General features: G+C 39.8%; 1 protein-coding gene across 1 annotated transcript in view; it reads right to left on the reverse strand.

Annotated features, from left to right (window-relative positions):
• The window catches only part of LOC122748670 (O-acyltransferase like protein-like), an 87,286-nt gene that overhangs the window by 34,095 nt on the left and 35,381 nt on the right, over window positions 1–17,810 (reverse strand). Inside the window, 4 exon segments of the mRNA XM_043994482.1 lie at window positions 1,158–1,337; window positions 5,944–6,182; window positions 10,695–10,808; window positions 10,956–10,995. Of these exon segments, the coding sequence (XP_043850417.1) occupies window positions 1,158–1,337; window positions 5,944–6,182; window positions 10,695–10,808; window positions 10,956–10,995 (573 nt within the window).

Below are 17,810 nucleotides of genomic sequence, written 5' to 3' on the forward strand. Positions count from 1 at the left end.
GTATATTAGGTTCATAATCAAAAGAAATCTGGGGTTCAAAGCTTGATTTGGTCACTTCCTGTCTTTTTTCCTCATGGTGTCACATGTAACCTCTATGTGTCTCAGATAACTTCCTAATTTACCTATTAAGACATAGGTCACATTTTCTAGGGATAATAGATACTAGATTTCAAAGGGATATTATATATTATCTAGCTCAGTCCCCCCATTTTAAAGATAAAACAAAATCAGGGAAGTAATGATTAATACTAGTTGCAAATTAGAAAATGAAATACCTCACTTTACCTAGGGATTCCAGTTTAATTCTGGCTCAAAATTGCATATCATCCTTGCAAATGTAATAAGGAGGTTTTTTCACATGCTTTTCCATTAAAATCCTATTCCAGTATAAATTCTACTCCTTAGGTTCTCAACAGCTATGCCAGGGGAGCACAAACTCAGGCAAGTCCCATCAAGCTAAGTACTGGCCCCAAAATAGGCCACATGCCTACTAACTATCTCAGGAAGTTTGGAGAAACTTATCATCTGAAAGTTGGCTACTCAGTGACAAATATTTTTGGACACGGTAATTCATGAAGACTGTATTTTAAGGCATGGAAAATATGTTGCCTACACCAATGGACACAAAGATCTTTTAAATTATTGAAGTAACTAGTTAATATTTATACTTAATGGAATTAAAGAGTTCTATTTATCATTAAGGAAAATTGAGTTACTTTTAAATGGTGCTTAATTTTGGCCTTCATAGCCATGACTATGGATACTCTGGTAGTTCCAGAAATTTCAAACTTGCCACCACTGGCCACAAATAGTTGCAAAGATCCAGGCCTGAACCAGATTAAAATGTAATTGGGAAAGGTTTAACAAATAAAATGCAATTTAACATAAATACTGTTAATTTGTGGGGAGGTTTTAATCAACATGTGGCCCACAGGGATCTGTTTCTAATTGATTCTGACATCAATGGTTTAAACAATGAAGTACCTGAGCATCATTGGCAGAAGGGTCAGAAAAAAAAGGTCAGTGCTTAGGGCAGATGCTTAAGGCTACTGAGCGAATAGCAAAATGATTTGTTCAACTTCCAATAATAAAATGCAATACTGACCGAACTCCATCTGTGAATATGTCTAATAGCAGTGTGCATTAACTCTCCATACCCAGAGACTGCCAGGCGGTCATCTGACTGGTGTGTCCAGAAATGACCCATAAAAGACTCAAGACTCGAATGCCATTTAATGTAGAGCAGGCCCCTTCAGGTAGCTTCTGAGTCCAGACAGCATGCATGTTCTTCTGCCAGGAAAAACATTTCAGAGATCGGTCCAAGATTCCTAAGAATGCTAAAGAACAAAAATGGTTTCATGAGGAAGTCTGACCAAAGCAGATCATGTTTGTACCCCAGATGACATCTCTAGTGCTTTTCTCAGTTGAGTTCACACACCACGAAGTCTTTGGTGTTAACCAAGGTATAAGGACAGGGCCTATGATTTCATTGATGTAGAGAGCCAGTAAACAATTTTTTAAACATTTTTTATATATTTAAGGGGGAAATATTAAGTTACTATCTTCAGGTTTTTTCCATTTAATTAAACAAACATTCATCAAGCATCAACTTTGTAGAATACAAAGACAAAAAAACCCCACAAACTAGTAACTGTTCTCAGAGCACTTATATTCAGCAAATATACATTTTGAGTTTTGACACTTTTTGCTTGATACTTTGCTGGTTTACTATTGATGAGAATCCTAATGGCTTCCAACAGTGATAACATCTCTAAAATTCCTGGCTCATTTCCAAAAAGTAATTTACTCATTATCAAGATCTAGGCAAACTTTGAAAAGCACAAAGCTTTTCAAGTGAAATACAATTGTATTTGATGAAAAATGAATTGATTTTACCTGAACTTTTATGTTCCAAATTCAAAGAAGCTCTTTAGCCTCAGTTTCCAAATCTCTATTATAAAATAGAGATAACAATACTCACATTACCTACCCCACAGGGTTGTTGGAAGGATCAAATGATAATGTATGTAAAGAATTTTAAACCACAAACCCTATATCTTTATTTTTATAGTTTCATGTTGTTGCCTGGTTTCTAGCCAAAGTTATTCTTCTCCACCCACATGTACAAAAATAGCTACTTTTTTGTGGTGGCAAAGAATTGGAAATTTAGGGGACGCCCATTGATTGGGGAATGGCTAAACAAATTGTGGAATATAAGTGTAATAGAATACTATTGTGCTGTAAGAAATGATAAGCAGATGGATTTCAGAAAAACCTGGAAAGACTTACATGAATTGATGCTGAGTAAAATGAGCAGAACCAAGAGAACATTGTATCAACAACATTTTGTGATGATCAACTGTGATAAACTTCACTCTTCTCAGCAATACAATGATCAGAGACAATGTCAAAAGACTTATGGTGGAAAATGCTCTCCATATTCAGAGAAAGAACTATGGAGTCTGAATGCAGACTGAAGCAAACTATTTTCACTTTTGTTGCTTTTTTGTTATTGTTCTTGTTTATTTTTTGTTGCATTTTTTCCTTTTGTTCTGATTAATGTGGAAATATGTTTAACATAATAGTAATGTGTAACCTTGAGGCTTGCAGGCCTCAAGACGGGGGAGGGAAGGGAGGGTGGGAAAAAATTTGGAATTCAAAAAATATCTTTACATGTAATTGAGAAAAATTAAAAATTAATATTAAAATCCAAAAACCCCCCAAAGTTATTCTTCTCACTCAGCCCTTTTCCCAGGCAGAATCAAGAAGTAATAAAGGCAGCTGTACATGAGCAGGAATTTTAGCTCTCTCCTCTGGTCAGTATTTTCTCTGAATCCATACAGAGTGAAGAGAGAGCTTTAGGTTAATTTTTAAATATATATATTTTTAATTGTATTGATATCTTTTGTTATTTATTTTTTATTTTTTATCATTTTTATTTTGTTATTTCCAAATCTGTCCCTCCCTCTCCCCTTCTCAGAAAGCCATTGCCTCTAACAGAATAAAAGAGAAATTTTGGTATTGTTCAGTTGTTTTCAGTTGTGTCTGACTCTTCCTGACCCCATTTGGGGCTGTCTTGGCAAAGATGCTGGAGTGGTTTTCCATTTCCTTCTCCAGCTCATTTTATAGATGAGGAACTGAGGCAAACAGGGTTAAGTGATTCGCCCAGGGTCACACAGCTAGTAAGTATCTGACGCCAGATTTGAAGTCAGGAAAATGAATCTTTCTGACTCCAGGCCCAGCACTCTATCCACTGCCCCCACTAGCTGCCCCTTAAAGAAAAGTTTAAAAATGGAAAACAAGAAAGCAGTTCTACAAAACTAACCAACTCATCAACTGAGTCTGGTGGTTTATTCAGTGCTACACACCCATAGCCTCCATCTCTCCAATAAAGGGAAGGAAGGAGATAAATGCTTTCATTGTTTCTTGTAGGAAAGTTTGGTCATTATGGTTTTCATTTTATTTGTTATAGTTGCTTTTATTTTTCTTGAGGCTAGGGCTTTGTAAGTACAGCATAAATGTGGGTTGTTACTTAAATCAGGCCTAATTGAAAGTCATCCTATTCAGAAGATTATAGAAACTAGAGTGAGAAAAGACCTTAACCAATCACTTCACCCAACCAAGTCATGCTACAGCTATTTCTGGTTCAGGATCCCTGTTGTCTTATTAGGTCCTGTTGCTTCCTAATTCTCATTACTTTGGTTTATGTTGATTAACTGGCAATTTGATTAGTTGGAGTTGTGTAATTTAAGATTCTAAATGTGGATTCTAATCTGTTCCCCCAGTTTTGGGGGAAACTGACTAAAATCATAAACGAGTTTATGGTTTTTATGGGTTTATTGAAAAATAGAAAGAAAAAGGTTGAGAACAGAATTCCAACAGCCTGGCATTCCTATCTTTCCTCAAATTTCCTGTGAAGTCCTCTGCCGCCACCACCACCACCAAGTCAGGAACCCAAAAGAGCCAGAGCTCTCCGCACAGGCTCCCTCTCCTCCTTCCTGTCTCCTTGCAGAAAATAGGAGGCTCCTCAAGTTGATTGGCTGGTAGCCTTGATAGACAGCACCCATGAGCAAACGTCATTTCCTGACGCCAAGGAAAAGCCACATGGCCTTGCCCTCTGAGGCATTCTCCTCATGGCGGAGCTTTCCCACAGCAAGTCTCCAGTAGGTGGCATCATTCCAGTCATTACAGAGTACAGCGTCCACATGAACAGAAGGAGCGAAAGCACAGTTCAGGTGCGAAACCTGGAAGTGTTTATTGGCAAGTATGGCACACAAGCACGCGGGAAATAGCAAAACGGAGTTTGCTGCTTCAAAGAAAAGATTGGGGGTTTATATGGTTATACAACAAAGGGAGGCAGGAGAATGGAAGGAACACAGAGTACCCAGAAGCAGGATGTTTATGCAAGAACTTTCCATTTGGGGCCAGTATAAACCAGTTTGAGCCAGTTGCTGGCACAGCAGAAGTATCCTGGATTCACCCAGAAGACACCACAAAGGATCACTGGTATGTCAAACTTGAGCAACACTCATTCTACCTCCTGATTGGCTGATTTTGATTCCCAGGTTATTTCAGCCTCTGCTGCATAATAAGGGAGCTGAAGCAAATCAAGGTGATTAAGTCAACTCATTATTCATTCCATTTCTACAATGTATACCTTTGCAATCTCACACACACACACACACACACACACACACACACACACAAATAAACATATTTCAATAGAATGTATAGAACCTTTACCCTGTGGATAAAGATTGAGATCAAAGACTTACCTCTTGGAGAATTGCTAGAAGGGACCTAAGCCGTACCGTGACCTAGGACTTTACTGGGGATAGGATAAAGCTAGATAATTCCTACAGAAGTAAAGAAGCATCTTTCAGCAGTTGTAACCTGTAAAAATGTATAGGTCTGCATAGCAGATGGATATATCAGTAATAAGCAACCTCAGTATGTGACACAGTGAGAAGAACACCGATTCTAGAGACCCTGGGTTCAAATTCCCACCTCTGATACTTTACTATACTCATATAACCTTGGGCAAGTCACTTCATTTCCCTGAGCCTCTGTTTCCTCATGTGTAAAATGAGCGGATTGGTATAGATCATCTCTAAAGTCCCTTCTGGTTAGGGAGGTACTGTAGTGGATAGAGCACTGGGTCTGGATTCAGGAAGATCCGAGTTCAAATCTGACCTCAGACCCTGGGCAAATCACTTAACCCTCTTGGCCTCAGTTTTCTCATCTATAAAATGAGGTAGAAATGAAAATGGCAAACTACTTCAGTACCTTTACCAAGAAAACTCCAAAAAATAGGATCACCAAGAATCACAACTGGAAAATAAAAGTCCCTTCTAGACTTAAATCAGGGACCTAGATCTAGAGAGAATGCTGGGACTGTGGTTGGGAAGACCTGAGTTCAAATCTGACCTTGGCGACTTCTTGGGTGTGTGACCCTGGGCAAATTATTTAACCTCCATCTGCCTCAGTTTCCTCATGTATAACATAAGGATAATAACACCACCTACTTCTCAGGACTTTTGTGAAGGTAAAATGAGATAATATTTGTAAAATGCTTTACAACCTTAAAGCTCTCTCTTTTCACCATCCCATCATCCTTTCAAAGGACTAAGTGTATTAGAATGTGCGAAAAGAGTCTAAAATTGGATGTGAAAGAATAGTTTTGGGGGGCAGCTAGGTGGCATAGTGGATAAAGCACCGGCCCTGGATTCAGGAGGACCTGAGTTCAAATCTGGTCTCAGATACTTGACACTTACTAGCTGTGTGACCTTGGGCAAGTCACTTAACCCTCATTGCCCAGACCAAAAAACAAACAAACAAAAACAAATAGATTTTGGCATTATTTTTCCAGTGAATCCTTGTCTCTAGGTCATAGACTGGACACACACACACACACACAGGTCTTGGTGTCATATAAATACCTACTTTTTCTTCTGCAGGAGATATAATCACAGGTTCCTGATAGTGAAGAGCTACTCTGAGACTCAATCCATCCAATATTTCTTCTTGATTTATCTCCCTCTGTCTCACCCAAAGACAGAGTCCCGTAGGAGGCCAGGGGTAAGTCAGCAGATGGTAATTCGCCACGCTTTCCTTCCCAGCCCACAGCTGCCACGTAGAGAGTACCAGCCACTGGCAAAGCAATGAACAGCCAACTGATGCACCTGTAGAGAACAAGAACCATGTCTCTGCTCAACTCCTGCTTTCCCTCCCACCTAGAGCCATCCCTTTCTCCTCAGAAAGGTTTCTTTATTCCTCGCAAATAGCTCAGTTTCAACCTCCTCTTTATCTTTTTATATGGTCCCAGCTGGCTAAATAACTTGTTTAAAAGCCACCTTTTCCGGAAACCTTCTCTGATTAGCTAGCATTGTATTAGATTTTTCTACACATAATACATAATTCACAAACATGTTTATATAGTTAGTGCCTCAGCACTAACCCTCAGAAAGGATTATTTGACAAAAGCATGAAGTAGAAAAATTATGTATCTCTTCCCATTTCAGGGCCCACACATACCAAGCATATTCATGTGGCCCTTGCATGTTCAATGCTCACCTTCAAAGATTTACCCTCATACTATGAGAACTATTCTACCCGTTAGTGAAATTACCTTGTCCTATGTGCCCATCTGTGAGTCTTTTTTGTGTGTTTTGTTTTGGCAGGGCAATGAGGGTTAAGTGACTTGCCCAAGGTCACACAGCCAGTAAGGGTTAAGTGTCTGAGGCCAGATTTGAACTCAGGTCCTCCTGAATCCAGGGCTGGTGCTTTAGCCACTGTGCCACCTAGCTGCTCCTGTGAGTCTTTTTGAGGTAATTAGATTGCTGATTTCTGGTGACCTAATTCATGCTATTGTGCTAAAGACTAATAATGGCTAAAGAATAATAATGTGCTAAAGACTAATAATTCCCAGCTTTCATGGGAATAAATGCAGGATCCCTGGAGAAATTAATCTCTAGTATAGATTCTTAGATAACATGACAAGTTGTGGGGAGAAGCAAAGAGACATTTGGGGGCAGAGGAAAAGTCTGTGATACTCTTTGAATCATAGCATAGATCAATGCATGCAAAATGCTTTGCAAACCTTAAAGAGCTACATAAATGTCATTTTTTACTCTCAACGTTGTCACCCAAAATGGAGGTCTCTAGTGGAGTGGCACAGGGCTCTCTCCTTGCTTTTCAATAAGTTTATTCGTGATTTGGATGATGTATGGCCAGCATGCTTATCAAATTTATGGATGACTGAAATTTAAGAGAGATCCCTTGTATGTTGGGTAGAAGAACTAGGACGCAAAAAGATTTTAGCATGGAAAGAGTGCTGGACCTGCATTCAGGAAAGACCTGGGTCAAAATTCCACCTCTAATACTAGCTCTGTGACTATGGGCAAGCCTCTTGATCTCTTTTGGCCTCAGTTCCTTTATTTGTAAAATAGGAATCATAGTACTTTTTTTTTTGTGAGGCAATGTGACTTGCCCAGGGTCACACAGCTAGTAAGTGTTAAGTGTCATAGTACTTCTTCACAGGATGATTGTGAGACAACATATACTTGATCAGATGAGATGAAAAATGTTTAAATCCCTTTGTTAAATGTTGTTAAACCATTATTATTTCAGTAGGCTGGAACAATAGACTACGTTTAAGAAGAATGTAATTTAACGAAAATAAATATAACATTCTGAATTTGGAGTTCAAATATTAACTCCACAAGTACAAATCAGGGAAGATTAGCTTAATGGTCATTTATGCCAAGGAGGAAAAAAAAACTGACAGTTTTAGTGGTCTGACAGTTTAATATTAGCCAGTAGTCTGACATAATTGGCACACACACCCAACTATAATGCAATCCTAGACTTCATTAATGAAATAAATTACTTGTATTTTCCTCCTAAAGTCTTACTCTGATGCATCACCATGGCACAAAAATTATCCTGGGCTCTTGCCAAGGGATCTCTAGCTCTGCCAGGTCCTTCTAAGTTGCCAAGGTTTCAACTGATGATCCAGAAATAGGTCCTATGCCTATCATTTGAGGACACTCATATCTAAGTTAGGAGAATCTATGTGTCAAGCAATACATTTTTTTTAGTGAGGCAATTGGGGTTAAGTGACTTTCCCAGGGTCACACAGCTAGTAAGTGTTGAGTGTCTGAGGCCAGATTTGAACTCAGGTACTCCTGACTCCAGGGCCGGTACTCTATCCACTATGCCACCTAGCTGCCCCAAGCAATACATTTTTAGCCACCAACACTCAAAGGGAATCAGAGAGGGATTTCTATCCACCTTGGGTGGAGAGAACATATCTAGACAAAATCACAGATACTTGAAATAGTGTGTAGTGGTCTGTCCATACCATTCATTCATTCATTCATTCATGAAGTATTTTTAAGCACCTGATATTGCCTCAGAACTTATACTCTAGTAAGGGGACCTAACATACATCAGTTACTATTCCTTCAATAACAAATGCAAAGTACATAGCAAAGTGCTATGTGGCACTCAAGAGGAAAAAAGGTCATCACTCATAGGCAGAATGAAAAAAAGGCTTCCTGGAGGAGGTGGCATTTGAGTTAGACTCTAAAGAATTTGTAAGAATTCGAAAGGTGGAGTAGGGAATATATTCTATAGGGAACAGTATGAATGATTATAATATTTATATATCATGCTAGTTTTTGCAAAGGCTTGTGTGAGCTCATTTCGCCAAAATAACTGGGTGACAACATTTTATAAGGGAGACATAATAATAATGGATAATAATTTAATAAATATAATGCCCATTTCATATCTACTTTACAAATGAGAAAACTAAGATTTAGACAGGTTGACTTAAGTAATTTGCTGATAGTCATGGACATTTTGAGTATCTGAGATACATTTGAACCCAGGCCTTCCAGATACCTAGTTGTCAATAAGCTCTCAAAAGCACAGAGCTGGAAATATGCAGGGAATTTATGAGGAATCACGGGGTGGTGTGGGGGTCTATGAGGTCAAAACTTTTTTCATAATAACACTAATATTTTCTAATACAGTAAATTTCAATAACTATAACCCATGCACACAAAAATTCTTTAGGATCTTCATTATTTTTTTTTTGACAGTACAAAAGGTCCTGGGACCAAAACGTTTGAAAAGAGGAAGGGAAACAATCATTTATTAAACAGTCTGTGCTAAGTGCCTTATAAGTATCTCATCTGATCTTCACAACAACCCTGGTGGGGTAGGTCCTATTATTATTATTCCCATTTTACAGATGAGCAAACTGAGGCAGACAGGTTAATTGACTTGCCCTGAGTCATTCAGCTAGTGTCTGAGGTAAAATTTGAATTCAGATCTTCCTGACTCCAGGCCCAGCACTCTAGCTCACTGGACTATATGTTGTTGTTGTTGTTGTTGTCTGTTGCTGTTCAGTCATTTCAGTTGTGTCTGAATTTTTGTGACCTCATTTTGTGACCTTGGTAAAGATACTAGAGTAGTTTGCCATTTCCTTCTCTAGGGCATTTTACAGATGAGGAAACTAAGGCAGACAGGGTAAGGTGATTTGCCTAGGGTCACACGACTAGTAAGTGTCTGAGGCCATATTTGAACTCATGAACATAGTCATCATGATTTCAAGCCCAATGCTCTATTCACTGAGCCACCTAGTACCCACCTTACTATATAGCTTTCTCTTAAAGTGACTTGTCTAAAACAGTGACGTCAAACTCAGATAGAAATGGAGGCCACTAAACCATACATATACATCCCTGTGGCCTGCAGGTTGACTTAGAAAACTATATGTTTATTTTTTTTCTTTTTTATTAATATATCACCATGTTAAAATCAGATAGGAGGGGCAGCTAGGTGGTGCAGTAGATAGAGCACCAGCCCTGGATTCAGGAGTACCTGAGTTCAAATCCAGCCTCAAACACTTGACACTTACTAGCTGTGTGACCCTGGGCAAGTCACTTAACCCTCATTGCCCTGCAAAAAACAAAAACAAAAACAAAAAAAATCAGATAGGAACTACATTTTTATCCTATTAGAACTGCACTCTGGGGTGTTGTAGGCTTTGTGAGTCCCTTCAGGCCACATGTTTGACACCTGTGGTCTAAGGCATAAAGTATCTGGAGGAGAATGGTATGAAATAAGGATGTGAAAGTAGGGTGGAGCCAGAATCTGAAAGATCTTGGATACCAGACTTCAGCATTTGAATTTTCCAAGTAATAATGATCCACAGAGGAGTTTTAAGCAGAAGAGTGAGATAAGCACTTCTATAAATGGAAATAACATTGCAGCAATGTGAAAAGAGGAATTGGAGGCAGAGACAATGGAGGCTCAAAGAACTTCAGTTTTCTCATCTGTAAAACAAAGTGGGGCAGGGGGAGTTAGGACTAAGATGACCTAGTAAATGCTTATTGAAAGAATGAATATTCTTTAAGGTTTCTTCCAACTCAGATATTCTCTGATTTCCTACCCTAGTTATTCACAAAGTCAGATCTCCCCTTAGATGAATTAAACTATCTTAGGTCTTTTTTTTTTTAATTTGCTTGGACTAGATTGTGATTTTTCAAAATAAAAGACATCAATTACCCCAGAATCACCCAATAAGTGAGAAGTCATTTATATTTACTTTAAAGACTGAAAGTCTGATGTCATTGTTCCCATGAAATATACCTTAACCAGTCAGACCAAGGCTTTATACTCATAGACACAGGCTAGCAAATGCATCAAGTTGGAGAGGCTCAGGAGCACATCTGGCAGTACCCCAAGTTGAGGAGGTGGAATTTAAAGAGAAGTCTAGAAAGGGGGCTAAAGGGTAGCTAGGTGGCACAGTGGATAAAGCACCGGCTCTGGAGTCAGGAGTACCTGAGTTCAAATCTGGCCTCAGACACTTAACACTTACTAGCTGTGTGACCGTGGGCAAATCACTTAACCCCAATTGCCTCACTAAAAAAAAAAAATTTAACAAGGGGGCTAAAAATAATACATTCCTGAATTTTAAAATATCTGCCAAAAGAGAAAAAAAATAATAAAAATAATATTTTCTAGCCTTATAGCACCTTATATTTTTCTTTTTAAATTAAATTTTATTTTATCAATTGTCATGTTTTCTCTTTTCTCCTTCCTACCTCTTTCCTATTGAAAAGAAAAGAAAAAGAAAACACTTGTGACAAATAAGCAGTTAAACAAAGCAAATCCCCACAATAACCATGTCCAACGAACGTGTGTCTCATTCTGCGTTTTAGTGCTTCTTCTCCATCAGTAGAGAGGCAATGTATGTCATCATCAGCGTTCTGGAATCATGGTAGATCATCTTGTTGATCAGAATTCTTAAGTCTTCCAAAGTTGTTGTTATAGTATAAATCATTCTCTGGGTTCTGTTCACTTTGCTCTATATGTTCATATAAGTCTTCCCCAGTTTCTCTGAACCATGTTTTTCATTGTTTCAGCACAGTAATATTCCCTTATATTCATATGCCATAATTGGTTCAGCCATTCCCCAGCTGATGTTCACTCTCTTAGTTTCAAGTGCCTTGTCACCACAAAAAGAGCTATTATAAATATTTTTGTATAGGTGGGTCGTTTTCCTTTTCCTTTATCTCTTTAGGTGGAATAGTGGTACTCCTAGGTCAAAGGCTATGTACAATTTAGTAACTCTGGGGATGTAATTTTTTTAAGTGAAAATTTTTATATTTTATTTTTTGCAATTACATGTAAAAACAATTTTTAACATTCATTTTTGTTTGTTTTTATTTTTTTGGTGGGGCAATGGGTGTTAAGTGACTTGTCCAGGGTCACACAGCTACTAAGTGTCAAGTATCTGAGGCCGGATTTGAACTCAGGTCCTCTTGAATCCAGAGCTAGTGCTTTATCTAGTGCACAACCTAGCTGCCCCTTAACATCCATTTACAAAAAAAAAATTTGCAGGGTCAGGGACAGCTAGATGGTGCAGTGCATGGAGCAGTGGCCCTGGATTCAGTAGGTCCTGAGTTCAAATTCGGTCTCAGACACTTGACACTTATTAGCTGTGTGACCCTGGGCAAGTCACTTAACCCCAATTGCCTCACAAAAAGAAAAAAAAAATTGCTGGGTCAAAGAGTATGCCCTTTAGGCATAATTCTAAATTGCTTTCCAGGATAGTTGACCCGATTCACTGCTTTACCAAGGGCACATTAATATACTTATTTTTCTGTAGTCCCTCTACTTTTTTGTCATTTCCCCTTTTTTGGGCAATTTTGCCTGATAGGTATGAGGTATGAGCATCCTCAGAGCTCTTTTAAACCTTTATGCTTTTCAAAGTACTTGCCTATCTTTGATTTTATTTGATTCTTACCACTGTTTTTTTTTTTAAATACTTTAAGCATCTATGGGTACCCCCTTCACCGATCCATTGTTCATAAGCCTTTTTAGGATTAGGCATCTGGGTGGTGCAATCGATAGAGCATTGGGCCTGAAATAAGGAAGGCCTAAGTTTAAATCCAGCTTCAGACACTTAATAGCTGTGTCATCTTGGGCTAGTCACTTCACTTGTTTGCCTCAGTTTCCACAAATGTAAAATGGGGCTGAAAAGAGCCCCTAACTGGCAGGGTTCTTGTCTGGCAAATAAGAAGCACTATATCAATGCTTATTTGCTTCCCCTTCATAGATTTAGAATGGAATAATACCTTAGAGGAGTCTAGTCCACTTCCTCCTTTTATATCCAGCAACTGGGTGAGAGTGTTTGTAGTGGGAGGTGCTGGGCTGAAGGGCAGAAGCAGTCAGTGACCCCCTCTAGGCTATGTGCTCTACCACCTACCACTTCTCTCTCAGCTGCATTTGAATAATGAAACCCACAGATCAGCCATGCAATGGTTAACCACCTCTTTGTTTTTGATAAAATGGTTTTAGAACAGCAGAACAGAAAGGAAGACAGAATCCTAAGAAACAGGGATCAGGAAACTAGCTCATTTCTCTCTCAAGACAGACATCACCAGTTCTGGTCTCAGCAGCAGAAATGGCTCCAGTTACTGTGCGGCTTCTACATAGCTTGGCAACAGTCATTGCCTTAGCATCTTGGCAATGTTTCCCCGGCCCTTGTGTTCTCAGGGACAGTGCCCAGGCCACGCCTACTCCCACACTCAGTCTCGATGCAGGACCGCCATGGCCCTGGCTTCCCCCCAAGCCTCAGAGTGCTTGTACCAGTCTCTCCCTCTCTGATTAAGTCCTCATCTCTCTCCTGAGACTTCTCTGCCTCCTTCCTTTGGGAGGGGGTGAGGTAAGTCCTCAAAGAAAGCAGTAGAGAAAGATTGGGCAATTCCTGTCTTCCAGGAAGCTTGAGTCTCCACCAATATCCAGTTAAATACAGAAGAGGCAACTAAGACCTAGTGACTTACACAGGTGGCAGAGACAAGATTTAAATTCAAGCCCTCTGACTCTAGAAGCACTCTGCAGTCAGGAAGACCTGAGTTCAAATCTGACCTCAGACACATGTACTAGCTGTGTGACCCTGGGTAAGTCACTTAACCCTGCTTGCCTCAGTTTCCTCATCTGTAAAATGAGCTGGAGAAGAAAATGGCAAGCCACTCCAGTAACTTTGCCAAGAAAATCCCAAATAGTGTCACCAAGACTTAGAAATAACTGAAAAATAACTAAAAACCTCTCACTCTTAGGCCAAGGGCTCTTACCACTGTACCACTCTGATATGGATGCATAGGGATATAGAGACAGGGACCTTCCATTTCATTGGCATCGTCCATGCAGTGTGAGGAAATTGATTATACCAATTCATATCCACACCTTCTCTTCTGTTTATCTTTTGAAAGATGAGTAAAACACTGAGAGGTCAAGTGACTTGCCCAGGGTCACAACAGCCAGTATGTGTTAGAGGCCACACTGGAAGCCAGCTCTTCCTGACTCTGAGACTGACTCTCCATCTGCTATGCTATGCCACCTTTCATTTCTAAATATACACAATGGGAAAAAAATTGAAAATCCTTATTAAGGACTTTATATGTTATGGGTATGTAATCACTGGTACGGAGACTGCTTCCTCTTGATCTTGCCTGTAATTTACAGTCTTAGAAACATATTCAGAGGGCATCGAGAGGTTAATTGACTTTCCCAGGGTCACACGTTGAGCATGTGTCATAGGCATAACATGAACTCAGGTCATTCTGACTCCGAAGGCTGTCTCTTTAACCACATTACCCTTTGATGAAATCACAAATCCAGACCAAAAAATTATGATGGCTGCAAAACTGTGGTATCAAATGAAAGAACAAAGAGCACCTCTGTGGGCCCAGATTAAATTTCCATTCTATTCCATGATTTCTGACGGTATAACATTTCCCTCATGCTAGAGTCCTTGGTTTCCAAAGAGTACAACTTAATAGCAGCTTGAAAAGCCATCATTCTGTTGAATAGGAAAGCCTCTCTGCCCATACATAACTCATACCCCTACTCTCATCAGCATCATAGCCAGATGCCAAAGCAAGTCACAACACGGGTTATCTCAATGATCCCAGGATCCAGCCTCCTACAGAGTTGGCAATAATGTGAAGGTAGTTATCTTCTTAGGGCAGAAATCTGAAGCCTGATTGCCCAGGGAGTGGGAGAAGGGAGGCCTGATTTCTGGACCTGCCCTGTACTGCTAAAGAACTGGATGAACTTCATCAAATCATTCAGCCTCTGAAACTTGGCAACCCCACCCACCAGTAAGACAAACGATACTCTTTGTCCTTATTCCTAAGAAAATTCCAGGCTGGGTCATTGCAAAATGACTTCACCATGGAGTTTCCCAACAGTGCCAAGCAGTATGACCACGTATGCCTCATGACTCAGCAAGTAAGTATCACTAACAAGTCACTGAGCCTCTAGAAAGAAAATGGGGAAATCCAGAACAGCTCAGAGAGCTTTTGAGGCCACAGCAAAAGGTTCAGATGAGGTCTGCTCCAGACCTAAGGTTCCTGCTTTGGCCCCTGGCTAACTACTCTCCATGATAGGTGCAGGCTGGTCCTCCAGGATTGAGGTAGAAGAGGACAAACTCGATTAGAAATCAGATCTGGTAGTTCTAAGAACCTCTGAGAGAATCCAGTGGAATTTGAATAGAACCAGATCTTCCTTAGTTCCTATCCTCCTCGGGAGACCTTTTGTGGAGAAAGAGTCTGAAGCTAGTGAAGTGCCTCCCCTGGGAGACTATGGGCTTATTGGCCAGTTCTGGCTCCTGACCAAGCTTCTCTGCATGTTCTTTCCAGAGGCCCCAGATCGCCCCAGGATGTATATAGCATGTGAGCTAAATCTCACTGTCCACTCCCCCTGCCTGCCAGTGTTGGGTGGAGAAACACAATCCAAGAGGGCCTCTTAGTAGGGAAAGGCTAGGTACAAAGAGGCCTGGTTTTTTACCCTGATGAAAATGCTAGCAATTCATTCAATATAATCTCATCTGCTATTCTTCACCATGAAATCACCACTCCAGGTGCCCAGTCTGAATTGCTGTGTTCCTTCCTGTCTCTGTATCTTTACTCATGGTATTACTCCCACCTAAAAGACCATTCCCTTCTTCTCCACCCATGCAAGTCCTACCTAGATAAGGGGGAATGTGGGGACAGCTGGGTGGCACAGTGGATAGAGCACCAGTCCTGGAGTCAGGAGGACCTAAGTCCAAATTCAACTTTAGACACTTACTGGATGTGTTGACCCTGGGCAAGTCATTTAACCCCAATTGCCTCCCCCACCCCCTCAAAAAATAAGTGGGAATGTGGCTTAGTGGGAAAAGCCCAAGATTGGAATCAGGAGACTTGGATGGTAGCTCTGCTATTTGCTGTCTAAGTTTAACTACAGTACTCTGGGCTTCATCCATAAAAATACAGGACCAGATGATCTTATGATAACAAAGAACAGGGAGGGAATCACGAATGGAAATCTACTGATACCTAATCTTCAGATAATTCAGTTCCTGTATTATATTTTACCCTTCTCTAAACTCCTAAAGCCTCAAATGTTAATTATTCTTCTATGTGTATGCTTTGTCCCACCAATTAGATTCAACATGTATGGAGGGTTTTCCTAAATTCCATGCAAGGCATTGTACCTAGAGATAGCATTGTCAAGTAGAGTTATAGGTCAGACACCTATTGGTTATGTGATCTTGAACAAATCACTTCACCACCAAACTTGAACCTTCTTATCTTTAAACAGACATTGTACTAGAGAACTGTACAGTTGCTAAGAAAATATGAATGTTACTAAGGTTACAGAATTATAGAACCACCAAATCTCAGAATTGGATGGAACTTCAGAGACCATCTCTGCCTGTATCTGAGGAAGGAACCCCACCATATCATTCCCAGCCAGTGATTATTCTATCTTGGACAAGAGACCTCTGAGGAGTGGGAACCCACTATTGTCCCCACCAGTCAATTCCCACTTTTGTTAGTAGGTAGGTAGGCTTTCCTTGCTTCAAGCCTGAATTTACCTTTTTTCAAACCATCTTTTGCTTTTTCTAGGTCTTAATTACCACTCTAGTTCTTGCTGAACTGAACTAGACAGCAAGGAAGGTGTCTGCCAAATAAGATCATTATGTAAAGCACTTTGTAACTAGGTCTACATATAAATGTAACCTATATAAATGGAACTTGTTGTGTCAACATTCTTTGCCATTTTTTAGACTCCTTAGTCAAAAAAAAAAAAACTACTATACACAAAATCAAGGGTTCTAGTGAGCTTCATGCTTTGATATTTGGGAGGGTAAATATCTCTGAGAGAATATACAGACTGGTCTTGGATTAGGGCAAGACAGAGTCTTCAATCATACCCAGTTACAGACATGATACAGATGGTGAACCAGCAAAGGAAACTGAGATGGAAAGGACAGGTTGGAGAAGAATCAAGAGAGCAGTGTTAAAAAAAAAAAAAAACAGAGAGGGTAGGAAGAGAAGGTATTCAACAATGTCAAGAGATGCATACAGTCAAAAAGTTTAGACTACAGAAAAGGTCAAAGGTATGAAGACCGAGGATTTGACACTTAAGAAATTAGTGATAGCTTTGGGGAGTTTCAGCTGAGTGATTAGGGAAGAAGCCATATTACAAGAAGTTTAGAAGTAATCAGAGGGGCAGCTAGGTGGCACAGTGAATAAAGCACTGGTCCTGAATTCAGAAGGACCTGAGTTCAAATCTGGACTCAGACACTTGACATTAACTGTGCGACCCTGGGCAAGTCATCTAACCCTCATTGACCTGCAAAATAAATAAACCAACAAACAAATGAATGAATGAATAAATGGATGGATGGAAGGATAGATAGATGGATAAATGAATGAATGAATAAAAAGAAGTAATCAGAGAAGAGAAAGTTGAAACAGTGATTACAGAAGGCTTTTTCTTGGAATTTAGCGAAAGAAGTAGAGGACAATAGCTTGAGGGGATAATAGAATCAAGTGAAAGTTTCTTGATGTTATGATGTTAGTAGGGAACAGAGGCCGAATGAAAATTAAATTATTTAAAGAAATGAAGTTTCTTCTTTTTAAGGGCAAGTAATAAAATAGGTAGTGCACAGTTTCTCTCAAAGGCTAACAGCAAATGGCAAATGGGATTGTCAATTAATAAGTCACTAGATTTTCTTTGTAAATTCAGATTAGTACATGTTACTTACACCCCCTTGTCCCTTTGTTGATTTATCTGTTTAAATTCAAGGTCTTTGAGTTTTCTTCTTCCTGAAATCTTTGGTACTTTCAGTCTCCCCTCCCACCCACCCATTTTCCTTATCGCTTACTTCCTTACTCCCTCCCCTCAGAGTGTGATTTCCTTGGGGGCAGAATCTCAAAGCATCTCAGTCTTCTCCCACA

This window comes from Dromiciops gliroides, chromosome 1 (assembly GCF_019393635.1).
Source record: "Dromiciops gliroides isolate mDroGli1 chromosome 1, mDroGli1.pri, whole genome shotgun sequence".
NCBI lineage: Eukaryota > Metazoa > Chordata > Mammalia > Microbiotheria > Microbiotheriidae > Dromiciops > Dromiciops gliroides.